The sequence below is a fragment of the Drosophila subobscura genome, chromosome U (assembly GCF_008121235.1).
Source record: "Drosophila subobscura isolate 14011-0131.10 chromosome U, UCBerk_Dsub_1.0, whole genome shotgun sequence".
NCBI lineage: Eukaryota > Metazoa > Arthropoda > Insecta > Diptera > Drosophilidae > Drosophila > Drosophila subobscura.
Window position 1 is genome coordinate 8,297,949 of NC_048534.1, and position 23,736 is coordinate 8,321,684.

The following is a 23,736-nucleotide window of genomic DNA, read 5'->3' on the forward strand; positions in this document are numbered from 1 at the left end:
TTTTTTGATATTAGGATTAATCACAACCACTAACCATACAGTATACTGTATAATATAATTTTAGTTTATTTCAATAAATAATAAAATCACTAATCACCAACAGTTAGACTGTATAGTTAGTACTGTAAGTCTTCGATTGCATGCCGGTGTTATCGGTAACAGGGCTGGAAAAGGATCGCAGCAGAGTGGCGCGCTTTGATCTCCTGCAGCTGTTTGTATGCAAAAATCACAACAAAATGGAAAATATCTGTGCTGCGTTGGAGCCGCAGTTTCCGTGCCGGGAGGCAGCCATCAGAACACTGGGCGAGCTAATTGGCGACTCGCGGGAGGCCTATCCTTCGGCCATCTATCTGTTCGGGCACAGTGGAACGGGAAAAACAGCGCTGACCAGAGCATTCCTCCGAGAATGCTGCCGGCAGCAGGCAGTCCGCATTGCTCTACTAAATGCCACCGAGTGCTATACGACAAAAATAATGCTAGAGAATATGCTGGACTCAGTGGCTCCACGTCGGTCTATAGAAGAAACAATTCGGGCCGACAATATGCTGGAGTTTGTGGAGCAGCTGCGACGTTGGCATGACCAGGGAGCGAAATTCCAGAGCTTCTTGATAGCCGTGGACAATGCCGAGCGCTTGCGCGACATGGATGCGAATGTGCTGCCCGTTCTGCTGCGACTCCAGCAGCTGACCAGCCTCAATCTCTGCGTCATTCTACTGTCCCAGCTTCCCTTTGAGAAGTTCTACAACAAGACGGGTCTGACGGAAGTCATTAGTCTGCATTTTGCCCAGTACAACAAGGCAGAGACCCAGCGCATACTCAGCTCGTACTTTTTCCAGGTGCGAGGGCAGCTGCTCAATCAATTTTCGAAGGATGTCCAGCGCCTGGCGATCTGCGAAGCGGCCCTCACCGAGGACTTTTACAGCAATTACCTAAATCTATTTCTCAGCGTCTTCTACAAGGCTTGCCGTGACGTGCCCGAGCTGCAGCTGACGGCCAGGAAATGTTTCTCCATTTACTTGGAGCCTGTGCTGGATGGCACCGTGGAGTCCACAGATGTCTCCCGACTGTGGCGTCACATTGCTGGACCCTTGAGATCCGCCTTGACTCAGATTTATATGCGAATTGAAAAGCCACCGGATGAGCAGGAAGCATCAGCAGCCATCGAGGATCAGAGCGTACGCAAGCTGGCGCAGTCCCTCGAGTTGCCTTACTATGCGAAGTATCTGCTCATTGCTGCCTTCCTGGCCAGCCACAACTCTGCCAACCAGGACAAGCGGCTGTTTGTCAAGCATCATGGAAAGCAGCGCAAGAGAATGCAGACGGTCAATGCCAGAGCCAAGGTTTGTACACATCCACCCGCTTTCCGGTGAACTTCTAAACAGTTTCTGAACCTTTCCAGGTTGCGGAGAAGATGTCCACGACTCTGGGACCCAAATCCTTCAGCATTGATCGCTTGCTGGCCATCTTTTACGCCATTCTTGAGGAGAAAGTGGGCCTCACGTGCAACCTCCTCTCCCAGATCTCAACATTGGTACACCTTAAGCTACTCAGCTTTGTCTCTGGCGAGCAGAATATTATGGATGGCTCAGCGCGACTGCAGTGCACGGTGGGCCTCGAGTTTGTGCTGTACATTGGCAAGGTGGTTGGCTTCAATGTGCGCCAATATCTTTGCGATTTCATGTAGATTTGCATTTCACTTTCAGTGTTTAAATATATTCATTAAATAGTTTGGTAAATCGCTTATGTGTATGGTCTCCGCCAGCCTCGTGTCTCGGCTGCGCAGCTGCAGCAATCCATTTTGTAGCGTTTGCTCGCTCAACAGCAGCGTATAGGGCACGCCCATCATATCTGATAGTTTTATGTATTCCCTCAGCTGTGAAGCATCCTCGGTCAGCTCATATCCATTGCCCTGGCCCAGGCGCAGTCCTGCCCGCAGGAGCACGTCTTTTATGTGCAGGCAAAGGTCGGCCATGTCCCCATCAACCTCCTGGCAGGCGATGCCACACTGATACGGCGCCAGCGTACGATTCAGCAGCAGGGATTGCGTCTCGCGTGCGTGATCACAGCCATCCACCAGAAGAGCTGTTCGAGAGAGAGGTTTAAACAATAAAATATGAAGAAACTCTCCAAATGCTTACCGCAGGTGGCCGTTTCCAGCTCAATCACCGAACGTATGACAGCCGGCGGCAAGGTTTGGCCCGTCCGCGCATCGGGCAAACGGAAATCATCGCCGTGCAGCTTCACCAAACTCAGTTGCTCCACTGCCACGCTGCACTCTTCGCCGTAGCAGGACATAATGTCGATTGCTTGACAGTCTTTGGCCTTCACCTCCGCCGGCAATTCGCGGGCAACAATGCGATAGCGACTGGGATTCGAGGAGTATCTCATCCACCAAATCTTACTCTCGCGCTGCATGTTGTAAAAGTGCTCCAAGGCGCGATAGGGCTCCACGATAAAGTCGGTAATTAAATGCGTAACGGGTGGCTTGTGGCTGAAGAAGGTATTGGGCAGGCAGGCGGAGGAGGTGCACAGATGCTTGAGGAGTGTGGGACATTTTGCCTTTCGGGGATGCTCTCGAACCAGTTGCTCGAAGTTGGAATGGAAGCGTTTGCTACTGGCAAAGGAAAAACGCTGCAGGTGGGTCGAGGAAACGTCTACAGAGGAATCACTGTTGCCTAGATGTGCAGCCAGCGGACGCAGACTTAACCACTGCTGCTTAAGCAGCTCGGCATAGGCTTGTCCGTGGGCAAGGAGCTCGACGCGGCTGTCATCTAGGGAGCGGAGATAGCCAGCGGATTCCAAAGACTTGAAGCAACGACTCAAACGACTCATTGTTCCAGAGGTATATTGCCCGGCGGCGAGACGTAGTAGTCCTCGTCCGTCACCTTAGCGTTTTTCAGCAGCTCCACGCGGCAGTCGCCCTCGGTCACCTCGTCGTTGCGTAATTGAAGCTGCTGATTCTCGAGCACGGTGTACAGCGGTCGCACGTTGTCCGTATTGATGTGGGCTATCTTGTCAGCAAATTGGATGCTGCTCTTGAGCGTGGCCAATGCCTGTTCGCTATCCAGATCCACCAGCGAGAGGCGCTCCAGCAATTGAATCGTTTTTGTGTCAATTTCCACTTTGTTGTCGGTTGTGTCTGGAAAGGCTGTGTCCACCGGCAATTGTGGCACCTTCGTCTTGTGTCGTAGCTCCTTGAAGTCCAATTTTATTGCTTTTAAATCCGTCCTAGCGGCAATTTTGCAATAAAATCTTATATTTCGCAACATTCTCGCAGAATCCTCAAAGTGCACATCAGTGTTGGCAGTTTAGCTCTTTGATAGCTAGCAGTGTCTATTTTTAAAGTCGATTGTAGCCGGCAATCATGATTTTTTTTAAATATATGAAACTTTTTTATAAATGCTGCAGCAATTATGAGGCACCCCGTAAGTAGCTGCTTAAATTTGGTGCAATGGATATCCCACCAGTACGATTCTAATGATAAATTTTCCATTAATTTGTAACCACAAAATCAGCTAATTTCCCACTAAACAATGTACAGCACTAATCCGATAACTGTGCCGCTTGTTCTATCGGTTTTACTCCCATCACTAGCTCGCCGCTCTTTTTCCTACGCTGTTTTTTTAATTTTTCTGAATAAAAACAAAACAAAACAGCCAGCCAGCATGCCGTATGCGAATCAACCCAACGTACAGATAACCGAGCTGACGGACGACAATGTGAAATTTGTGCTGGAGGACACCGAACTCAGCGTGGCCAACAGTCTGCGGCGCGTTTTCATTGCCGAGACTCCAACGCTGGCCATCGACTGGGTACAGCTGGAGGCCAACTCCACAGTGCTGTCGGATGAGTTTCTGGCCCATCGCATCGGCTTGATTCCGTTGATATCCGACGATGTGGTCGAGCGTCTTCAGTACACACGAGATTGCATCTGCCTGGACTTCTGTCCCGAATGCAGCGTAGAGTTCACCCTCGACGTCAAGTGCAACGAGGAGCAGACGCGCCACGTTACCACCGCTGATCTGAAGTCCAGCAATGCGAAGGTGCTGCCGGTGACATCCCGCAATCAGGGCGAGGAGGACAACGAGTACGGCGAGAGCAGTGATGAGATTCTAATTATAAAACTGAGAAAGGGACAGGAGCTGAAGCTGCGAGCCTATGCCAAGAAGGGCTTCGGAAAGGAGCACGCCAAGTGGAACCCCACCGCCGGTGTGTGCTTCGAATACGATCCGGACAACTCCATGCGGCACACTCTCTACCCCAAGCCGGACGAGTGGCCCAAGAGCGAGCACACCGAACTGGAGGATGATCAATTCGAGGCACCCTACAACTGGGAGGCCAAGCCCAACAAGTTCTTCTTCAACGTGGAGTCCTCGGGTGCCCTCAAACCCGAGAACATTGTCATAATGGGCGTACAAGTGCTGAAGAACAAGCTCTCCAATCTGCAGACGCAGCTCAGTCACGAGTCGCAAAACGATGCTTTGGCCGTTTAAAATTTATACGAAACAAATATTTTAAGTTTATAAACAAATTTCGATTAATCCTTGAACAAGCTGTCAATGTTAATGCCCACTGGGCTTTCCTTTTTCCTTTCTTTGTACTGAGAGCCTGAGGACTTGGCTTGCTGCCCACCAGCCTCTATGAAGTCGCTCATTAGCTGGCTCTTTGTCTCTACGTCTTGTTCGGGGGCTGCGCCAGCAGGTTCCTCCGGTGTGGCGTCCAAACGCGATTGCTGCCTTTGCTCCGCCAACAAGTCCAATGCCGTCTCGTATATTCTCTGCTCATCCAGGGCTCCCTGTGACTTTAGATTGTCGTAGATCTGCAAAAACTGCTGCGACTGTGTGCTCCTTTTATTATCAAACAGGGAAATCGTTTCATTGGGCCTGTTCTGCTTGTGCAGTTTCCTGTGAATGGAAAGCGGACAAATTAATTCCGGTCAGAGCCATTAATGGGCCGCAGTGTTGAACATACGCTCTGACAACATCCTCAGCATAGAATATGCTGCGTACCGGCATCTCGGGAGCTGGCCTGTCGAATCGGGGCTCCGCCTTGGGTGGAAAAGCTGCATAGACGTCATACCAGATGGGCTTGTCCTCTGTTTTCATGGCACCCCCACGCAGCAGACCCTGAACTCTGGTAAAGATAGTCCCGATCTTCTCAAGTCTGCTTTGCGCCATGGTTGTACTTTGTTTTTTAGTTAATTACACTATTAGTTAATATAAAAATTACGACATGCGCCCAATGTGACTGTTTATCGATAAAATATACCAAAATATACAATATCATTTTACAAATATACCGTATCCAAACACACAATTTTCCTCTTGCTTCCAGAGGGGGTGATTTAAATGAAAATTGCAAAACAAAATTTTTAAAATATAAGGTCATTAGGTATGCAATCCAATAAATTGAGTATTTATAATAAACCAAATTGATTCTTCAATCGGATTAAATTATTGTTTCAGTGTCAAAAGTCCTTACAAGATAGTAATATCAAATAGAACATCAAAATCGAGGAATATAATTTAAGAATACGGTATATTTCCGGTATATTTTGAAAATGGGAAGATATATTCGAAATATTTCCGAGGGTTGTCGGTATATTTTATGGATAATTCCGCGGTCACACTGACCCCCCGCCCCCGCCATCGACTTCATGAACTACCGTAATTTTCGCTCTGTTTTGATTGTTTGTGCAGGTGTAAAAATCGATCTATTGAATTGAGTTGACTTCGCGGGTCAATTATCCCACAGATATTCGTCTGACTACCAACCTAAGTGACAGTGCGTGCTGTGAAGCTACCCCATAATTGTTGTCGTGCCGTCGTTTGATTGTCTCTTTTTGGAAAATGTTGTTGCGCGTCGCGGTTCAGGAAAATTGTGCCATCGCTTGAGTGTCGTTTGCCGTGTGCCTGTTCGTCCGAGTGTGTGTGCGTGTGTATATGTGTTTAGTTTACATTTACCCAGCTCGATCGGACGCAATTTAAGTTAATTAAAAACGTTGGCTAATTCTCAATTTTGACGCCTCCGCAATGAGTAACTACCATCCCCACTCGTTGTCGCATCCGCACCAGCTTCAGGTCCAGAATCATCATCTGACACAGCCCCAGCCCCAGCTCCAGCAGCAGCAGCGTCATCATAACCAGACGCCCACAGCCACCCAGCTGCTGGGGGATCGATCGGCCTCATCCTCATCGTCATCCTCAATGCTGGTGGCCCCCCAGCCCCCGCAACCGCTAATAAGCAACTCTTTAGCCATACGTCAGGAGATTCAGCGCTTCGAGAGCGTACACCCATCGATCTATGCCATATACGATCTGATCGATTTGCTGCCCCTATCCGATGCCCAAATAGCGCAATCCATTCGGGACCATGTCGTCTGCATTGAAGGTGAGTTCAAGTCCAAGTCCCAACCCAGTTTCCTACAATTTCGCATCGTGGCCATGGGTCAAGACCCTTTGAATCCTTTAGAATAGATGGAAATCTCTTGATTAAACATGTTCCACACCTCTTTCGGCTGCGTCCATTGTTTGTTATGGACTGGACTTGTGGTTGCCTTTGTTTGGAGTGCTTTATGGTAATCTCTGACCAAAAATCTATGAAGCAACCCCCTTCTGATTGTTGCCTAAATGTCCATTGAAGCGGGAACAGCAGACGGACGGACGGACGGACAACAGAGGCCATTGAAAGTGTTGTCGTTGTCGTTTCCAAAAAGAAAGATATTTGATTTTTGTTTAAAACAAGCTTTTCTGCCCAATTTCCAATGTTACTGTGTGTGTGTCGTGTTTCGTGCCCCTACCACAGTCACAGCTTCAGTTTAAATGTGCGGGGCATGAAATGTGATGCTCTTCCTCTTTTTCTTCCTCCTCGCGAAGCAGCAACAACATCCAAGAGCCGAATCCGAGTTCGCTCACAAAAACCGAAAACCGAAAACACAAAAAAAACCGGTTCTTAAATGGTTTATTAGAAAATCTGTAGCGGCTTCCCGAAAATGTAAACAAAATCGTCAGAGGCCCGCCTCCTGCCCTTGTTGTTGTTGTTGCTTGAAGAGCATGCCTTTTCTGTCCGCGCTCTTATCGTGCAATCCAGATACAAATGTACACACATACATATGTACACACAAATGTACATACAATGTATGTACATATATATGCATGTAGGAAACACGAGAGGAGACAGTCCAATAGACAGTTTTGCACGCGACTTTCTTATTGTCGATTCCTTTACCGATTCTAATTCGTTTGTCGTTGCGGGAATCGGGAATGGGACAGAATGATGAATGATGCCTACACTAACACCCTGTAAACTCGAACAGCAAAAGGGCATGCTTTGTCCGTGTGGCAGTGGAATATAAAATTAATATGATTATATTTTTCTATGTCATCTTTTAGTCGGAATAAGTACCTTTCAACGTAGCTTAAAAGCAAAAACCTACCATGTATTTATTGGCATTTTCCGCTCGAAATGCTTGTTTATTTATAGTCTCCAATAATAACGGGAGAAGGTCGAAATAACTTAAGTGGAAGCTGAACAAAAGTCGATGAAGAAATTCGGGCTTTCGTTCCGTCGTTTGTTGGATAGAATCAATGGCTGGGCAAATATTTCTGTAGTCCATTGGGCTCCATGTGCCACACCGATTTGCATATCAGTCCATAATTAAACAACAAAAAGACCAGGCTGTGAGCTCCCAATCGATATTAGCATATCAATCGCATCGTTACCAGAAAAATGCTTACACTTCTACGGAAATTAGTTTCGTATTTCCTAACAAACATTTGGTTACTCGTACTTGTACTCGTATATTTATTTGTGTTTATTTTTCTTGTGAATAAAGAAAACTAATTGTCGGGTTAGACTAATAGTCGCAGATACAGAACCAACAAAAGAATCAACCAAAACGCCGCTGGCGGTGTTTAAAAAAACAAATTTCCTCTCTTATCTCAAATGGCTTGCGGCCTCCCGGTTTTCCCATTAAAGTGATCGCAATTTGCGCGCGATCCCCATAGACTATTTGTTGGGATTACAATAAGAGTGTACACTTTTCCCACGTTGGGTATATTAACTGTTCAAAAGAGCTTTATGGCAGACATCTTACAAACTTTAAGTTTACCTTAATGTAGCAATAATTACGGTCCCAAGGGCTACTGTCGTTTCCATAATTCTGTAAGTCTTTGATAAAAGTCAGGGAATTTATTCCCACATAAATGTGATGAGAATTTGACTACCAGAATATCATACTAACGATAGATAAATTGGGTTATTGGGTATGAAGTTGGCATTCCATTGTTATTTGCTAATTAATTGCATTGAATTGATGTGTATCAATCACAGTTATTTCTTATCAATCTAATTATTCGCTATCTTGTGCCGAAAATAACTTTTAGTTGCTAAGTTCATCAAAAGCTCCAAGTTCCCATTTTCCTGTTCAATAATTACATATTTTTTATATGGCTGCTGTTATCTTAGAGCTTATTGGAAAATAATTAAAAAAGAATGCGGCAGCCAGCGCCCCCACACTGATGTTCGCGAGCGGTTCCGCTGATTCGTATCTGCGTCGAGTGTCGGGCAGGCAGGCCCCTCTTATCTCGCCCTCGGAACTGCTGTTTATTTATTCTTAATTGTACAATAATATTGACATGCGGATTGTCAAAAGAATTATGGTATGCCGCCACTGCCACTGCCATTCAGTCTGTGCCTTTCGGAAGTGGAACAATTGTTGTTGTGCGTCGATGCGCTCGATAGCGTCGCGTGCAACGGGAGATGCCTTTGGGATTTTGGGGGCACAATTATCCACGGGCTGCAGTTGCCGCCCTTCCCCTTCGTGACTCTCGTCAGGCTTAAAAAACGCCAATTCCATTAAAAATAGTATCTTGCACTTTGCTGGCATTTGCTATTTTCGTCATTCCGAATTGCACAACAATTTGTTGCGAGTTTCAATAAAAAGCTCTGAACAAAAGAAATGCAAATTCGAGAAAGAATTTTGCGGCGAGGCAATTTAAGTCTCATAATGTGCCCGAATTTGGTGCTCTGCTCGGGCCTGACTGGCGAGTGATTCACGAAATCGTGACAGCAATGTACATTATATGTACATATTTACATACATTTGTACATATGTGAAATGTATCATTCCGTTTGAGTGTTCTGCCTGTGCTTTTCTCCTAAACTAAAATTATACACACGAGCATAGTGCGTTTCGTAACTGTAGATCTGTTTTAAAGTCACTAGTTATGCATATATTAGAGGTTAAAATTATATGCCCTTAAATTTTTTGTTTGCAAAGCGAATCATCTCGGATTGTTCGTAAAAGTTTGCCTTTGGTATATTGTGATAACACGCACTGTACCCATAAATATGCCAAATGTGATGAATGGCAGCGAGAAACGGTTAAAGTGTGAAGCTTGCTCCCAAAATGGGATAATTGGGGAGAAAAGATAATCGCGATAAACGAGACAAATTCCACTCGATTGTCACACATTGTGGGTTGGTTTATTGTTGATTTCTGTATTCAGCTGCGAATAATGTCATTCGATAGCCCCTCGATGTGGTTCTCGACGACCCGGCCACTGAGCTTGGCCATTTTCCAGAAATATGATGCCACTTCGGAGACGAAACTCTTTGAGATCTCTTGCAGTTTGCCATCCGTGAGCAAGTCCTTGTACTCCTCATCGCTCAGGCCCGTTTCAGCTGGTCTGTTTATCAATAAGGGCGATTTCCTGAACTAAAATGGAGGGGAAATTCGAAAGAGAACTTTATCCTGAAGGATACCAAACTTACTTCTTCGAATATGTCAAGCCATATTTGATCCTTCTTGTCGAGATCGTTCTCCGCAATGGCCGCGTTCACACGTGCCACATAATGATCAATGTCAGTGGCCCTCCTCGACTGGGGATTCAGCTTGGCCTTCACCTCCGTGAAGTATGCGATTTGGGCTCGGAAGAGCGCGTTCAGCAGTCTGACTGTCTCCTCGCGTGCCTCCTGCTCCAGTTGCTTCTGCACCGGATCGTCCGACCTGCTGCTCGGAACGCGCAGTGTGGGTGCCGACAGCACGACCTGCCAGAAAGATCAACTGGTACATAGATCGTTGATAAGGGATTATCGCCCACACTCACCTGTGCCAGCAAAATCAGGGGAAAATATTTGAGCAGCATTCTCTAGTCTGGGGCCCTAGATGAAGGTGCGTCCTCTGTGTATGGATGTCGATTAGGAACTGAGTATTGGACAAAATTGATGTACATATTATTTAATTGAAAGCGATGGGCTGTTCGATTTGCCTAGGAAGCTAACTGATAAGCGCACGAAGGTTTTGCAGCTTTAGAATATAATTTTAGTTCTCTCCGAGAGACGGCTCTGTAGATGGTGATAATTATTTTCAATGAATTTTCAGATTTCTGTATTTATTATTGCGTCGCACATATATTTTTATGTACATACTTATGTGTGTATGTGCGGATTTTAGACACGTTTCTAGAGAGTGAGAGTAATATTATGTTTTCCTATTTACATAGAATGTGTATGTAAATTCATACATAATTACATATGTTATTTCCCATTAACGAAAGGTTACTTTCGATACAAATGACAACAAAGAGCAGTGGGTGTGGCAAATGTATGAATCAAACTTAAGTTATGTGTTTTAGTGTGAGGGATTAACCTCCTACAATCAAATTTTGTCACAGACTGATCAAGTGTTATATGAGAATTGCTTTGCTATGTTTACATTCCTACAAAAGAAGACCCAAAAGAAGTATACCGTAAATGTTGGAGCTACATATCACCATCGTATTCTAATTGGACTTTTCGAAGGGAGTATATCATCATTTTCAGGGGGAGGACTCTCTTACAATTATTTTGTAGCACAGTTTTGGGACGTTCAAATAACTTAACGATGTGTGTCTATTTTGTTGCATACTTTTGGATGTTTCCAGGAATTGAATGTAGAATTCATGTCAAATTCATGTAGAACTGCCAGGCGGCAACAGTACCGAGGGCCACTATTTTAGTTTCTGGCTTAAGTTAAAGTTGCATTATAAATATCGGTATTTTACGAAATAAAAATTACCATGACTTTTTGTCATGTCTCTAAGTCGATTAAATTTCAACGATTTTCTACCACTTTTTATGTGGATTTTTTAAGCCAAGACTGTTCTTAAATACCTCAATTCCAGCTCTCACACATCGCTCTTTACCCAATAAAGTTGTTGAGCCTTCAAAACATCGAATCAAGAGTTATTTTCCTTTAAAACATGTCCTCACATCTTATAGGATCTTTTTCTTCCCAGCTATAAAAAAAATGTATTAGTCTACAAATAAAATTACTCCTTGATGCACATCGAAAAGTGGTGGCTTGAAGCTTGAAACTAACCAAGAAAATGGCAACGTCGATACATAATGTCTGTTGTACAGTAAATGATGTGGGGTGGCATGGTTTTTCTTTGAGGGACTTAATAACCGAGATCGATGGGAGTACCCTTTCGCGCGAACAGCTAATCTAAAACTGAACATAAGTATGTACATGTAGATGTCTGCAGTTCAAAACACGTGGATCCTAACCGCGCCTCTGAACACGTCGGCACGTGCTGCTGGGAGAGACTGCTCCACCCTCATGCCCTATTCTGAAGATTATGGCTGGAATAATCAAACGTTGCCAAAGGAAATGCGATTATCAGCCTAATCTGAACGATTAGATTAACCAAATTCAATAATTTGGCTTCTCTGTTTTTGCAGCCGCTGGTGGGCACAATGGGTTTATGGCTGGCGATTATAGACTATATTTAAGAAAAGGAATTTGGATCGGTTTTATTATTATTTTTTATTCGCGGATTAGTTTTTTGCGCCGGTAATAATGCCAATGATGTCGCTCAAGGAACGATCTCCAATGAGGTCATTGCAGAGGGGTGTCACCAGTTCGTTGAGATAATTGGACACAAAGTCGGTGTTGTCGTTGATCGTCAGCGAGATGAACTCCTCGACGACCTCGTTCAGTTTGCGATTGAAGATGCGATACTTGGAGAGGTTCTCGATCTCCGAGACCACATTGCCCACCGTGGGATAGACGAGGAAGCTCTTGATCTTCATTTGCTTAGAGATGACGCCCAGCGAGTAGCTGATACGTCCCTTCAGGTTGAAGTCCTCGAGGGCCATGTAGGCGCCACCGGAGCGCTTCATACGATATCCACTGCCCACATCGGCCTCGTACTGAGTGGTGAAATTGATGCTGCCGAAGTTTAGCTCAAAGTCCATGCGACTTCGGATCAGGTCCACGTCCATAATTATCACCTCGAAGCCGTTGAGGCCCTCCATCACAAAGTCATTGAGCTCTCCGATGGCGCTGAACTCTCCGGTGCTGAACTTGAAGGGCTGATGTTGCATCTCGAGTGGAGCCACCTTGGGCATGGGCCCATAGCCCGTCTCCATAAGTACTCTGAACACCTCCAAAAAATCCACAACGGAGCTGCTTACGGAGCGACCCTCAACTAAAGGAAGTTCTTGGTTTAGTTAGACTTTTGCCACATTTAATCTCACTTTGTGCTCTTACCAGCCACTGGTTCGGCCACTTCAGCTGCCTGGCAGTGGCCCAGAGCCAGGAGTACAGCAATCAAAACAAAAGATTTCATCTTTAAACGACACGATTCTACTGCTTAAGTGAGTAAAACCACACTAGCCAAAGCTCAGCGGTGTCCCTGCCTCTTATATAGGTACAAGACTGTCAGATAAACTATCTGTATAATGTGTTAGCCTTCGTAAATCGGCAAATAATTGGCAAAGTGTTATGTAGCCAACCCCCCGGAGATAAGGAAAGCTTTCGATTAGCCACTGATTAGTGTTTGCAAATCTATCAAATGCGAAGAAAGGAGTGTAAAACCAGCCAGGGAGATTAAAAACCATCGGTACTCATTATAACTTCATTTTAATTAGGCCATGGATTTATTCACCATTCGAACTCTGGGGGAATGCAGACCTCCTTCTCACCAGCCTCACCACCATCACCACCGGCGCCGGCGATGACTTCGGCAATGCTGACATCCTCGAGAATATTGTTGACGGCGGGCAGGGCAATCGACTCGATGGTGCCGGTGATCAGATCCTCGTTCTCGTTGATAGCCAGCTCGACGGCTTCGGCGAGGTACACGTTCATCTTCTCGTTGATCGCGCCATGACCCAGCATGCCCTCGATCTCGGAATCAACCTCACCCAGATGGGTGCGCACCTCCAGGGTCTTGAGCTTCAACTTGCCGGAGAGAACGCCCAGGGAGTACTTGAGGGTGCCCCAGATGACCATGTCCTTGATGGCGATCTTGGCGTGACCGGCGCCAATCAGGTTGATGGTGAAGCCGAATTTCTTCAGCAGCACCGTCAGATCGTAGCTGGTGTCCACATTGACGTTGCGGAAGTTGAACTTGTAGGTGACCTTGCTGGTGAGAGCATTGATCTTCATCTCCTCGATATCGAAGTCGTTCATGCCATTGAGGCGGAAGTGATCGATGCTGCCCTTGACCTTCAATGCGCTCGTGTCGATGTCAATGTTCTTGTGGTCGATGCGGAGTGGAGCCAATGGGGGAATGCCCATGCCGGCAAAGCCGCAAGGCATCTGCTCCTGAATACCATAGATCAGATCCTCAACGGTGCTGGAGATCGACTGGGAGGCTGATAAATCGAACAAGGAAACGCAAATTAGGAATAGAGATCTAAAGATCTTCAGGGCTCTTCACTCACCGATGGGCTCGCCCACGGACGCCGCGCAGGCGTAGGCAACGAATGCCAAAAGAGCCACGAAGATTTTCATTATTGCTGCTGACTTTTGAGTCCTACAAACTGATCGCAGTACGAACTGTATTTATACTACTCAATGGTCCGTACGGGCCCGTTGCTTTTTATAGACCAACCGCCCAGGTGGTGGCCGATAAGGCCCTGGCCCCTGCCTGCTGGTCTCTTGAGTACGATTTGATTAGCGACATTCGATCGATGCCTTTTCTGCTGTCTTATCTGGCTCTGCGCACCGCTTCTGTGGCTTTGGTCTCTGAGGCATCGCTAGGGCTCCCTCGATCCATTGGCCAATTTTTAATTTCGATGATTATTTATATTAATCAGGCCACTTAGCTCGAGCAAAATAATGATCAGATCTCCGGATGGGATAAAACTCTCTAATGAAACTTTTCCTTTATTTCAAGAGGTAGAGAGTGAGGGATCAAAGGTCGCTTAGCATGGTTGGGATATCCCTTTCTTTGGGTATTATATAGGCTATAGAAAGTTTCATTACGGGAAGGAAGCCCATTTAGTCCGGAAGAAATCTCTTCAACTCAGAATATTGTTGATTCATTTTCAGTCTCGGTAAAGTTCGAACAGCTGCCTATTACGAGACAAGCCTGTCTGGAGATAATGCCATAGAAATCTATGAAAGAAATCTATTGTGTGGTCCTATTTGACCCTCCAAAAGTCTGTGATTCCCTAGGTTCCCTTGGCAATTGAGACCATTCTCTGTGATTGATTGGAAAAAAATACTACAAAATAATATTACTTACATCGTATTATCCATCGAAAAAGTCTTACATTATGTTAAATATTCTGCTGATTGAACATAGCTAAATTTGCTTTTATTTGCCATTCACATGTGAACGTGGAATGTACCATTCCCAGTGGTTCAATGATGGAATGGAATGGAAAGAACTGGAATAGAATAATAGAATCGATCAGCGGATGTCGATGCGGATATCGATCAACCTGAAGGTTTTTGTTTACGGAATCGAGCAAAAGAACTGCTCGGTGCCTGGATTAATATAATCCGTGCACTTCTCTGGCTCTAAAGTCTGCGAATTGTTTGTTATTTTGATTAATATTCGAGTGTGATTTATGGCCCCGATTGGACTTGATTAGGTTTATTTAAAGGACTTAAAAAGAGGATTATTAATAGAACGTGATGAGCGTGAGCAGATAGAAGGTGTCAGAATGTCGAATGGACTGTCGCATAGCCTGCAGGGACAAATCTCTTTATTCTTTGTTCTAACTAAGCGTCACAGGCATAGACTTTGTGTGGCCCCAGCGAGCTGTAAACTCGTAAAGGCCCGATATACCTTTGTCTGTACACAGAATGTACGTACCCCCAATCGAGCTTCCAGCTGGACGTGAGGACTGATTAGATCGGGTCGGTAATCCATGGACACCTGCAGGGAGGCGGTTGTCGTAGTCGTCTGACGCAGTTTTCGGTAGCCAAAGCCATTTGACTATTTCGCAATGATAGAACCATATATATTCCCCAATTGTAATCGATATTGACACTCGATTGGCCAATTGGGGAGATTGGGCCACAAAACAAGCCTCTTGTGGGGCATGTTACGCGGGAAAGTACCTCAAGTACCTCTAAATCGGGAGCGTATTATGAACTACGATCTGATCCGGTGCTGTGATTAGTGTTTAGCTGTCTAAGTCAAGTAGTTCATACGCTCCCCTGCGTGCATGGGTATAAAAGGCAGACCCAGGCAAGTGTCATTCAATAGCTGGCATTAACATGAAAGCTTTCGCCTATATTTTTGTGGCCCTTTTGGCCTGCGTCGCGGCCTACGATGTGGAGCTCTTGAGCGAGGAGGAATGGGACCAGCTGGTCGAGCGCAATCGTAAGTTTCCTCCTCAAGAATCTGAAGAGACTTATAGAGAATCTCTCTTGTGACTCAACAGCTGCAAAGCCCGATACCCAGGGCTTGATACTGAACGGATCGGCCAAGAAGGTCATCAATGGGCTGCTCGAGCAGATGCCCTGCGGCTGGCCCGAGTACGGTATCCCCCCACTGGCCCCCTACACCAATGCCGATCTGAAGATTCATCTGGCCGAGTCCTTTGTGGAGTAAGTCAGCGTTTGGACAACGAGCAAAGGAAACTAAAACCCATTTGAACTCTAGATCGTTGCTGCAGTTGCTGCGCTTCCGTTTCGATGGCTTGGAGAACATGGAGATCAAGAAGCTAAAGATCAGCTATACCTTCAGCAAGAAGGTGCAGTTCCACTTGAACTTCAAGCAGCTGAAGGCCAGCGCCCACTACCTGAACACCGATACCTTCGTGGACATGCTCAAGCAGCTGGGTCTGAGCGTGCGCTACGAGAGCACCGGCCCCATGTCCTTTGCGCTGGAGAATCTGTCCATTCAGGGCCAGTTCAAGTACAAGATGCCCTTCCTGTTCGGTTCCATTAAGATCTACAAGTTCCAGTGCACCGTTGGACTGGGCGGAGTGTCCTCCAACATTGGCGGCGTCATGGGCAACGGCAGGATCAACGAGTTCATCAACGACATGATTGAATACGAGGTTCCCGCGTTCATCAATGGCCAGCAGGCGGCCATTAGCAAGCAGATTGAGGAGATATTTGTGCCCCTGGTCAACCAGAAGCTCAAGGGCCACAAAATCTGGTATCTACTCTCGATGATCTCCTTAGGGTCCAGCACCTGCAACCCCACCCCGGCACCCTGGCTGGCCGTGGAGTCGAGGCATTAAACAACATAAACAACAGCAAATAAAAAGCAATTCAACTTACTGACCACGATCTACGTTTTAATTAGCGAATTTCTCTGGCCCATTATCTGCCCGGCCATCCAATGTGCCTCCCCATTATCCTCTTATCGCTCCGGATTTCGATTATTTTATTGAATCGGGTATAAAAGGCCCACGCCGGTGGTTAGGCGCTTCAGTTAGAAGTTACTAACAGCCACAGCCACAATCAATATGCGTTTTCTGGTAGTCTTGGCCTGCCTGGTGGCAGTCTGTGCCGCCGGCACACTGCCCAATCGGGTCGAGCAGCGTCTGCTCGAGCTGGCTGACCACAATGGCGACATTGACCTTTTCTCCGAGCCCGAGGAGGGTGTGGAAGGTAAGACTCCACCTAGATCGATCCTCCCATCCCAGTTAGCTAAATATTTGTGTAAATCTCAATCCATGCAGTTGCCCCGCAATTCATTCTGTCGTGGCAAGCACGCCGCTACATCCGCAAGCTGCAGAAGCAGATGGAATGTGGATGGCCATCGCTCGGCATTCCCGTGCTGGCCCCACTCCGCGTCAACGAGTTCGACCTGGACTTCAAGCGTGGCATCTTCGAGACCCTCAACAACGTGTTCCACCTGAAGATCGCCGGCCTGGATGACTTCAAGATCAGCAAGTTCAAGCTGAACATCATCACCAGCAAGGTGACCTTCGACTTCCTCTTCAAGAACATCGACACCACCGCCGAGAAGTACAGCACCGACACCCTGATCGATGCCCTGCGCCAGCTGGGTCTGTCCGTCGAGTATGAGGGCACCGGGGACCTGCTTTTCGATCTGATCAACCTCCGCATTGCCGGCACCCTGAAGTACAAGCTGCCCATGCTCTGGGGCTCCGCCAAGATCACCTCGCTGAAGACCACCATCTCGTTGGAGTCTGTGAAGTCGGACATCAGCGGCTTCATGGGACACGGCAGCCTCAACCGCGCCATTAACAGTCAGCTGGAGAATGTTGTGGTGAAGCTCATCAACGACAACCAGCAGGGCATTTCCGACACCATTGAGGACACCATCGTGCCACGCGTGAACAAGATGCTCAAGGGCAAGGACTTCTGGACCATTGTCGATCTGATCCTCTCCAGCAGCGATGGCGAGCAGGAGGATGATCCAATTGTCGTCGACTGTGACCCACAAGCCGATCCCTGGGCCTAAGCTCAACATTCTAGCACTTTTAATAAAAACCCCGAGATACTGAAATATCTGAGCTCTTATTCTGTGCTTCTCCTACTCAGACGCACAAGCGAAAAGTTCAAAAGAGAATTTAGATAATCCACAAACCAAATAATTTTTGTTGGAATGGCGCAGACATTGCTGTGCGTCTCGAGACTGGTCGTACGATTTTAAAACAAAATACATGTGTACATGACGACTCGAAAGGGTGTCTGAAGATCGCATGGACTTGAGCTTTCCTATCTTAAGAACACCTGCCGCTAATCCAATCTTATCAATGCCTCAGCCCCGGCGCTACTTAAGTGGCTAATCGTTATTGCTGATTGTAGCGTTTGGTCGGGTCTGTCTCCTGGCTGATTCGGTAGTTCAGTATTGGCTTTCATCATGAGAACTTTGTGTGTGATTTTTGTGGGCCTGCTCTGCTGCTCCTTGGGCTCCTCGAAGCTCTTCGATGACCAGCTCCGTGATCTGACAGAGTTCCTGCGATTGCAGATGCGTTGCGGCTATCCCGCACGAGGTGTACCGGTGCTGGCACCCGCAAAGGTAGCCTACCAGGCGCTGGACCTTGCCACGGAAAGCTTTGGGTAAAAATCGACACTGTGAATCATCAAAACATTTATAAGGTTATCCTATTACCGTGCAGATGCCGGGGAAACTTCACGGAACTAACTCTGGAGGGCCTCGATGGCTACGAGTTCTCGAAGCTCGAGTGGAGTAACATTTTTCACACAATCAAGTTCGACATCAACTTCCCGCGGGTTTCCGTGAGCAGCTCCAAGTACATGCTCGACATTCTGGCCCGGCTCTTCGGCTCGGACTTTGCCCTGTGGGGCGATGGTGTCTTCAGTCTGGAGCTGATCGACTTCCGGGCATATGGCAGCTTCATTATCCGTCCGACGACAGCCACCAGCGGAGTGTACGTGAAGAGCTGGAAGGTGAACTGGCAGCTGGGCGAGGCACGGTCCCAGACGACGGGCATCATGAACAGTCGTCTCTACACGAAGTTTGTCAACGATCTTGTCAAGGACTACCTGGAGCTGCTGGTCAACGACAATCCCGCAGAGGTCTCCCAATTCATGGAGGGACTCATTGTGCCGCCACTGAATGCGGTGCTGGAGAATGTGGCCTGGTACGAGATAACCGCCATCATTCTAGGCCTGGTAAATGGTGTACTGCCAGTGGAGCCGATTTGTTGATTGCAATCAGTTCTCTGTGTCGAAAACTAAATAAATTCCTTAAAATAAAATTGTTCTTTGGCTTTATTTTGTATTTTATTGTATTCATACTCTCTCTCGCTTGTTCCCAGAGTAGCGTTCCAGTAATCGGTGGGTTTTGAGCTCTGGAATGAGGTCAATGACCTTTTCCTCTTTCTGTCCGTCCGTCCGTTCATCTTGCTTGAAGCCTAGTTCTCAGAGACTAAGAGCTGGAGATACCAAATGTTCTATGAAGACTTAAGTGATATCACACTGAATAAAGTTTGTTTCAAATTTCGGACAAACCCCCTTTCGCTCTTGCCAAGGTTGAAAATCTGTGATATCCATCATTTTGAAGATATGACAAAACCAAAAACACAGTTCCATAGATAATGTCTATATCTATCAGATTCTTGATTTAGGATCGGATTGGATTAGCAGCACGGATTTTGCTTGCTTGCTGCCTCGGGAATGAACGTAGATGTAGATCACATTTTATCAAAAAAATGTAAAATGTTAAATACGAAAAAATCATACATAAATGCATAGCCTCGTACATTATACATACATTATACAAACATATATACTGACTGAATACTGGGTGTAAAGTAGTGAGGCGTTTGAACGCGACTCACAACGTTTCTCCTCGTTTTATTTCTATGTCTTGTAAAGATTTCAGCGCTTCCTCAGTAATATTTGAAATATTTGAAGCTCAATCAGTGCAGAAATGACTGAGGCTACAAAAACCGACTTAACATTTTAATATGTACTAAAATAACTAAATATTATTTCCTCCGTAATCAACTAAATTTCTTTTCCTTCTCTTTGTAGGTAAGCTCGATTAGATTTCCGATTTATCGTGAGTGAGTACTCGTATATAATGAAATTCCATAAGCACTCTAATCGTTTTTGGCCATAAATTAATGTTGATATTATGTGGACAGAGAGGGAAAGAAGCAAAATCCATAATCGGATTTGCCAGCCAGCAGGACATCTCAATACCCGACCTCGAACCGAAGCACGAGCCTCGGTTGGCAGTAGGTCAACGGGTGGTCCCGTGGTCCCGTCCATTGTAACGGTCCAACACTTTCGATCCTTAGGATTAGCGAGTGGCAGATGGTTTTTCCTATGGTTTTTTTTCAGTCGGTTTTCTTTTTTAGACGCTCTTGTGGGTAATGTCATCATTTGTTGTTAATTAGTGCAAAATTTAGAGCACTAAAGTGAAAGAAAATCTCTGATCTGAACACAGTCTCTCTCTGTATCTGTCTCTGGACTTTTCTTCTTTAGTTTTCATTCCCCATTCCTCATTCCCCATTCAGTTTTCTAAAAGAAGAAATTGAAATTCGTTTTGGCTCATTTCATTTGCAATTTATGAGCCATATTGTGCTCGTACTCTCTGTTCTATTCTGTGCTGTGCTGTGTCGCCATGGGACACACCTTGCTGGCTTGCTGGCTGGTTCTTGAGTTTGTCATAATGCAAAAATAAAACACAGCCGTTCGTTCGTTAGTTCTTTCGATCCTTTTGCTTTTTGTTCCAGAGTACGTGCTCAGTGCCCATCTGTGAGTTGCTGCTGGTGTCCTGCTGCTTGTGGTATTGTCTAAGAGGAAGTTTTACGACCTACCGGACAGTCTTTTGCATTGTGCATTGTGTCCTTGCGGCAGCTCTGATGGCTGCCCGACTGACTGGCTGACTGTCTGACTTTTTGGCCGCAATTCAGCTTCAGTCTCAGTCCCAGTTTCTGTTCCAGCCAACAAGTTTCGCATCCATTTGTTGACATTTACGATGCAATTTTCTAAAAGTCATTAAATTCCCTCGTCTGCTTGGTGGCCCACTTTGATTAGCCCCGATTTGTGTGTGTTTGACCACAGTCTCCCGTCTCCAAGCGTTTCATCTCGCTTTCAACGGGAGACACTCTTTTGAGAGTGTATGCCCGCGGCTCTCTCGATGGGTGGCTGCTCAGCTGGAAGTGGAAAATACGCAGAAAGGACGTATCGTTTATGCTCTTTTAAGAACAAACTTAATGCCTTTACTTCTTATAATTGAAGACCCTGATTTCTCTTTCTTGGAATATAATAAAAGTCGGCGCATTAATCGACCATTTAGTAGAATAATTACTTGGATTTCTGTTCATTGTTATCCTTTGAGTGCCAGCAATTTGCTTTAAGTGAACACGAACCCATTGAACAAGTCCTCCAGTGAGCTTTCCCCACATCTCTATGGCTGTGTAATGGATACCTTAAGAGCCAGTCAAAATGGCTTTCTTTGGCTTTCGCTTTTCTCTCTCACTCTCCCTCTTGGAGTGCCAACAGCCACAGGGCTAATTGAAAGCGAGTAAGGCCTGGCTTTTGCCTTTCATTTTCATTTTCCTCACTCGGCGAACGGCGTAAATATTTGCATTGAGAGCAACCCCTTGTGGATACCTGGAAATTGGGGTTAATTTAAAATTTATGATGCTCCGAATTAGGATTCATTAAAGAGGCAAATGGCAAGAGGGAAATAAATCAGAAAGCAAAAGGATGTACGAACATTTACCGCTGGTTCCTGGCATATGGAAGACGCGGAGAAGCTGTATCTTTTTGTTATCTCTTCGCTCTTGTTGCGCATTAAACTCCATTTGGTTTTAATTTGAAACGTAGTAAGATCGCGACTTTTGTATCCTGTAGCTGTGCCCCTTTCGCGGCAATTGTCCTGGCCAAGTCAACGGTGAATAAAAGGAGAGAAATACCAGGCACAGGCACAGGCACAGGCACAACGACGACTCGATGTAATTGAGCAGCGCAATTTCCCCGAAAAAATCGCACGCGAAGAAAAGGTGCGCTGTCCTGTAAATGAACAGCCACCGCCGTACCGTACCGCCGATAAACGGGAAAATGGGAGCAGAAGGATGCTGCAAGGATTGCTTCTCCGCTTTTATTTTTTCAATTAAGGATGACATGCCCCTGCACTCATCGTCTCCGTCTCCGTCTCCGTCTCAGTTTCGAATTTGTTTCATGTGCCAAGTCAAGCTGAAAATTGCGCATTTGCTGGCTGGAACGGCTGGCTGCTGCTGTAAGTTCGTTTTGTTCGAGGAAAGTGGAAGTTTTGGGTGAAGGCTAAGGCTGGTCCAAAGTTTTGCCTAACAGGATTACGAGTAGCTCGTCTGCCTGCAGTCTGTCTCCTGTGTCGCCGGTGTCTCTGTATCTTCTGTGTTGCCAGCAGGAGCCTATGCAGCATCTCCTCAACTCTGCATAGAGGTGGGAACGAATGATGGGAATCAATCAATTTGTTGCTCTGCTGGCTGCTCTAATCGATAAGTTCTTTGGAAGTTGCATAGAGGATTATGTTCATGAGGGAACTGAGGAAAGTCTAGACTGAAACTTAAGTTCTCACTGCGCTTTTAGGCAAAAACTTGGGCATTCAGTCGGTTTAGTAGGAGTTGGAATCCTTCCATCATAACTTATCAGAATTCTTTGCTGTAGCTCCTCATTAATTGCCAATCGAAGTACGAGTACTTCAACTTTTCTGCTGGTACTTCTAATGAATCCAGCCCACATCTAGTCGTGCTGTGTTGCTTTCACTCTTTCACTTACACTCTCTCTCCCTCCCCTCTCCATGCATCCATCAATCAATCAGTGATTAATCCTTGCCTTGGATGCACACAAGCAGCCACTAACAAACATTGAATATGACTTATTAGCCCTTTGACAGCTGTCAAACCAAATGGACACGCATTGAGACACTTGCAATGCCGTTTGCCGTTCCATTTCCATATTCGAGATATCACAGAGGATATCCTCGACAAAAGCAACTCAAGCTGCCCCATTAACATGACAATGAAGGAGGTGAGGTTGGTTTCTTGCCGTTATCCTTCTGCGACGTACCACTGCTGGTCGCGCAGCTGGCCTAGAGAATCCGAATCTAACGAATGCCCTTTGATGTGACACTTTTGTCAATTGTTTACACCTTTAACCCTTTGGCGCCATTGTCTGTTGGCAGGGTCGCTTGGTCGGGACACTCCTCGAATTGCTACAGAATGCAATCTACGCTCGAATTGTTTGTCATGTTTTGTTAAGTTTATGTTTAATTAGTGGGATTTTGCTTGGCGTCTATGTACGTAAAAGGAAACTTTATTTCTGCTGATCTGCAGATCGAAACATTTGTAAATCTCTGGATATTAATTCTAGATTTGATAGCTGAGAAAAATAGAAGAATGAACACCAGACCATCCATTTGTAGCTAAGATTTACATGTCATCTGAGATTAAAAAACACCATCAAAAGCTGACTTCTTGGCTTCTCGTGGATATCTCTATTGAAATAAATTATTAGAATGATTCAAATTATTCCCGAAAAACGAGCGAATCCCATTAACAATTATCTTTGATCCTCACACCATTTCCACAATTCAAAACCATAACGAAATAAAGTTATTGCCGCCTGTCAGCAGCTCTGGCAACAGACTCAAACCCCGCCCAGAGAACCGCCTCGCCCCACCCAGAGATCATTCATCAAAATTATGTCAAATCATGCAAGCGGCTGTACAAAAATCTCTGCAGCAGGATAAACAAAACCAAAGGGAAAAAAAACAACAAAAAAAGAGAAAATGCTAATGAAAATCAATGCAAAAACAGAACAATTTCTATGTGCAACCGCCAAGACATGGCGCAGGCGCAGCTGCCACACACACACAGACGCCAGAGACATGAAGCTGTCATGTCAGACCGCAGTCCTCTTTTTTGACAGACAACAATTACAGTTTTCCTTCGTGGCAACTGCAGCGTCATTCTTGGCTCTCTTGGAGGAGAGCTCATCATATTTTCCTTGCGGCTGCCTTCTGCTGGCTGATTTGCATTTTTAATCTCATAAGGATGTGCTGT

At 45.9% G+C, this 23,736-nt stretch overlaps 12 protein-coding genes across 12 annotated transcripts in view; 6 read left to right on the plus strand and 6 right to left on the minus strand.

Annotated features, from left to right (window-relative positions):
- Positions 1–154: 154 nt before the first annotated feature.
- Positions 155–1,736, plus strand: LOC117901292 (origin recognition complex subunit 5). Its single transcript, XM_034811987.1, has 2 exons — positions 155–1,340; positions 1,400–1,736. Exons 1-2 carry the CDS (start codon positions 237–239, stop codon positions 1,682–1,684), a joined length of 1,389 nt encoding a protein of 462 aa, XP_034667878.1. The 5' UTR covers positions 155–236; the 3' UTR covers positions 1,685–1,736.
- On the minus strand, positions 1,692–2,861 carry LOC117901293 (DNA polymerase subunit gamma-2, mitochondrial). The gene is made up of 2 exons (XM_034811988.1): positions 2,139–2,861; positions 1,692–2,082 (listed from the first exon to the last, which is right to left on the minus strand). Exons 1-2 carry the CDS (start codon positions 2,830–2,832, stop codon positions 1,700–1,702), a joined length of 1,077 nt encoding a protein of 358 aa, XP_034667879.1. The 5' UTR covers positions 2,833–2,861; the 3' UTR covers positions 1,692–1,699.
- On the minus strand, positions 2,793–3,314 carry LOC117901295 (glutamyl-tRNA(Gln) amidotransferase subunit C, mitochondrial). Its single transcript, XM_034811989.1, has one exon. The coding sequence runs from the start codon at positions 3,267–3,269 to the stop codon at positions 2,829–2,831; it is 441 nt and encodes a 146-aa protein (XP_034667880.1). The 5' UTR covers positions 3,270–3,314; the 3' UTR covers positions 2,793–2,828.
- A 257-nt stretch (positions 3,315–3,571) lies between these two features.
- On the plus strand, positions 3,572–4,549 carry LOC117901521 (DNA-directed RNA polymerase II subunit RPB3). Its single transcript, XM_034812298.1, has one exon. The coding sequence runs from the start codon at positions 3,666–3,668 to the stop codon at positions 4,491–4,493; it is 828 nt and encodes a 275-aa protein (XP_034668189.1). The 5' UTR covers positions 3,572–3,665; the 3' UTR covers positions 4,494–4,549.
- On the minus strand, positions 4,513–5,235 carry LOC117901522 (probable 28S ribosomal protein S23, mitochondrial). Its single transcript, XM_034812299.1, has 2 exons — positions 4,972–5,235; positions 4,513–4,904 (listed from the first exon to the last, which is right to left on the minus strand). Exons 1-2 carry the CDS (start codon positions 5,175–5,177, stop codon positions 4,538–4,540), a joined length of 573 nt encoding a protein of 190 aa, XP_034668190.1. The 5' UTR covers positions 5,178–5,235; the 3' UTR covers positions 4,513–4,537.
- A 398-nt stretch (positions 5,236–5,633) lies between these two features.
- LOC117902126 (centaurin-gamma-1A) overlaps positions 5,634–23,736 on the plus strand; it is a 54,813-nt gene continuing 36,710 nt past the window's right edge. Inside the window, exon 1 of the mRNA XM_034813253.1 lies at positions 5,634–6,390. Coding sequence (XP_034669144.1) covers positions 6,033–6,390 — 358 coding nt within the window. The 5' untranslated portion in view covers positions 5,634–6,032. The remainder of the gene's footprint in view (positions 6,391–23,736) is intronic.
- Positions 9,455–10,223, minus strand: LOC117902133. Its single transcript, XM_034813262.1, has 3 exons — positions 10,110–10,223; positions 9,775–10,050; positions 9,455–9,718 (listed from the first exon to the last, which is right to left on the minus strand). Exons 1-3 carry the CDS (start codon positions 10,146–10,148, stop codon positions 9,506–9,508), a joined length of 528 nt encoding a protein of 175 aa, XP_034669153.1. The 5' UTR covers positions 10,149–10,223; the 3' UTR covers positions 9,455–9,505.
- On the minus strand, positions 11,771–12,673 carry LOC117902132. The gene is made up of 2 exons (XM_034813261.1): positions 12,536–12,673; positions 11,771–12,473 (listed from the first exon to the last, which is right to left on the minus strand). The coding sequence occupies exons 1-2, from the start codon at positions 12,612–12,614 to the stop codon at positions 11,821–11,823; spliced, it is 732 nt and encodes a 243-aa protein (XP_034669152.1). The 5' UTR covers positions 12,615–12,673; the 3' UTR covers positions 11,771–11,820.
- LOC117902130 lies at positions 12,892–13,857 on the minus strand. Its single transcript, XM_034813258.1, has 2 exons — positions 13,714–13,857; positions 12,892–13,644 (listed from the first exon to the last, which is right to left on the minus strand). The coding sequence occupies exons 1-2, from the start codon at positions 13,781–13,783 to the stop codon at positions 12,929–12,931; spliced, it is 786 nt and encodes a 261-aa protein (XP_034669149.1). The 5' UTR covers positions 13,784–13,857; the 3' UTR covers positions 12,892–12,928.
- LOC117902129 lies at positions 15,476–16,516 on the plus strand. The gene is made up of 3 exons (XM_034813257.1): positions 15,476–15,608; positions 15,670–15,835; positions 15,891–16,516. The coding sequence occupies exons 1-3, from the start codon at positions 15,503–15,505 to the stop codon at positions 16,474–16,476; spliced, it is 858 nt and encodes a 285-aa protein (XP_034669148.1). The 5' UTR covers positions 15,476–15,502; the 3' UTR covers positions 16,477–16,516.
- LOC117902128 lies at positions 16,659–17,721 on the plus strand. Its single transcript, XM_034813256.1, has 2 exons — positions 16,659–16,849; positions 16,921–17,721. Exons 1-2 carry the CDS (start codon positions 16,705–16,707, stop codon positions 17,667–17,669), a joined length of 894 nt encoding a protein of 297 aa, XP_034669147.1. The 5' UTR covers positions 16,659–16,704; the 3' UTR covers positions 17,670–17,721.
- Positions 18,033–18,903, plus strand: LOC117902131. Its single transcript, XM_034813260.1, has 2 exons — positions 18,033–18,271; positions 18,331–18,903. The coding sequence occupies exons 1-2, from the start codon at positions 18,072–18,074 to the stop codon at positions 18,881–18,883; spliced, it is 753 nt and encodes a 250-aa protein (XP_034669151.1). The 5' UTR covers positions 18,033–18,071; the 3' UTR covers positions 18,884–18,903.

What these genes read in the sequence shown, in the direction of transcription:
- LOC117901521 (XM_034812298.1), top strand. Translation starts at nt 3,666, where the DNA reads ATGCCGTATGCGAATCAACCCAACGTACAGATAACCGAGCTGACGGAC.
- LOC117902131 (XM_034813260.1), top strand. Translation starts at nt 18,072, where the DNA reads ATGAGAACTTTGTGTGTGATTTTTGTGGGCCTGCTCTGCTGCTCCTTG. An exon ending in CTTGCCACGGAAAGCTTTGG is followed by an intron (nt 18,272 to 18,330) that starts GTAAAAATCGAC and finishes ATTACCGTGCAG; the next exon opens with ATGCCGGGGAAACTTCACGG.
- LOC117902128 (XM_034813256.1), top strand. Translation starts at nt 16,705, where the DNA reads ATGCGTTTTCTGGTAGTCTTGGCCTGCCTGGTGGCAGTCTGTGCCGCC. An exon ending in GCCCGAGGAGGGTGTGGAAG is followed by an intron (nt 16,850 to 16,920) that starts GTAAGACTCCAC and finishes CAATCCATGCAG; the next exon opens with TTGCCCCGCAATTCATTCTG.
- LOC117902132 (XM_034813261.1), bottom strand. Translation starts at nt 12,614, where the DNA reads ATGAAATCTTTTGTTTTGATTGCTGTACTCCTGGCTCTGGGCCACTGC. An exon ending in AGTGGCCGAACCAGTGGCTG is followed by an intron (nt 12,474 to 12,535) that starts GTAAGAGCACAA and finishes AACTTCCTTTAG; the next exon opens with TTGAGGGTCGCTCCGTAAGC.
- LOC117901522 (XM_034812299.1), bottom strand. Translation starts at nt 5,177, where the DNA reads ATGGCGCAAAGCAGACTTGAGAAGATCGGGACTATCTTTACCAGAGTT. An exon ending in GCTGAGGATGTTGTCAGAGC is followed by an intron (nt 4,905 to 4,971) that starts GTATGTTCAACA and finishes TTCCATTCACAG; the next exon opens with GAAACTGCACAAGCAGAACA.
- LOC117901293 (XM_034811988.1), bottom strand. Translation starts at nt 2,832, where the DNA reads ATGAGTCGTTTGAGTCGTTGCTTCAAGTCTTTGGAATCCGCTGGCTAT. An exon ending in GCTGGAAACGGCCACCTGCG is followed by an intron (nt 2,083 to 2,138) that starts GTAAGCATTTGG and finishes TCTCTCGAACAG; the next exon opens with CTCTTCTGGTGGATGGCTGT.
- LOC117901292 (XM_034811987.1), top strand. Translation starts at nt 237, where the DNA reads ATGGAAAATATCTGTGCTGCGTTGGAGCCGCAGTTTCCGTGCCGGGAG. An exon ending in CGGTCAATGCCAGAGCCAAG is followed by an intron (nt 1,341 to 1,399) that starts GTTTGTACACAT and finishes GAACCTTTCCAG; the next exon opens with GTTGCGGAGAAGATGTCCAC.
- LOC117902129 (XM_034813257.1), top strand. Translation starts at nt 15,503, where the DNA reads ATGAAAGCTTTCGCCTATATTTTTGTGGCCCTTTTGGCCTGCGTCGCG. An exon ending in CCAGCTGGTCGAGCGCAATC is followed by an intron (nt 15,609 to 15,669) that starts GTAAGTTTCCTC and finishes GTGACTCAACAG; the next exon opens with CTGCAAAGCCCGATACCCAG. An exon ending in CTGGCCGAGTCCTTTGTGGA is followed by an intron (nt 15,836 to 15,890) that starts GTAAGTCAGCGT and finishes TTTGAACTCTAG; the next exon opens with ATCGTTGCTGCAGTTGCTGC.
- LOC117902130 (XM_034813258.1), bottom strand. Translation starts at nt 13,783, where the DNA reads ATGAAAATCTTCGTGGCTCTTTTGGCATTCGTTGCCTACGCCTGCGCG. An exon ending in GTCCGTGGGCGAGCCCATCG is followed by an intron (nt 13,645 to 13,713) that starts GTGAGTGAAGAG and finishes TCGATTTATCAG; the next exon opens with CCTCCCAGTCGATCTCCAGC.
- LOC117902133 (XM_034813262.1), bottom strand. Translation starts at nt 10,148, where the DNA reads ATGCTGCTCAAATATTTTCCCCTGATTTTGCTGGCACAG. An exon ending in CCCTGATTTTGCTGGCACAG is followed by an intron (nt 10,051 to 10,109) that starts GTGAGTGTGGGC and finishes TCTTTCTGGCAG; the next exon opens with GTCGTGCTGTCGGCACCCAC. An exon ending in GGCTTGACATATTCGAAGAA is followed by an intron (nt 9,719 to 9,774) that starts GTAAGTTTGGTA and finishes CCTCCATTTTAG; the next exon opens with TTCAGGAAATCGCCCTTATT.
- LOC117901295 (XM_034811989.1), bottom strand. Translation starts at nt 3,269, where the DNA reads ATGTTGCGAAATATAAGATTTTATTGCAAAATTGCCGCTAGGACGGAT.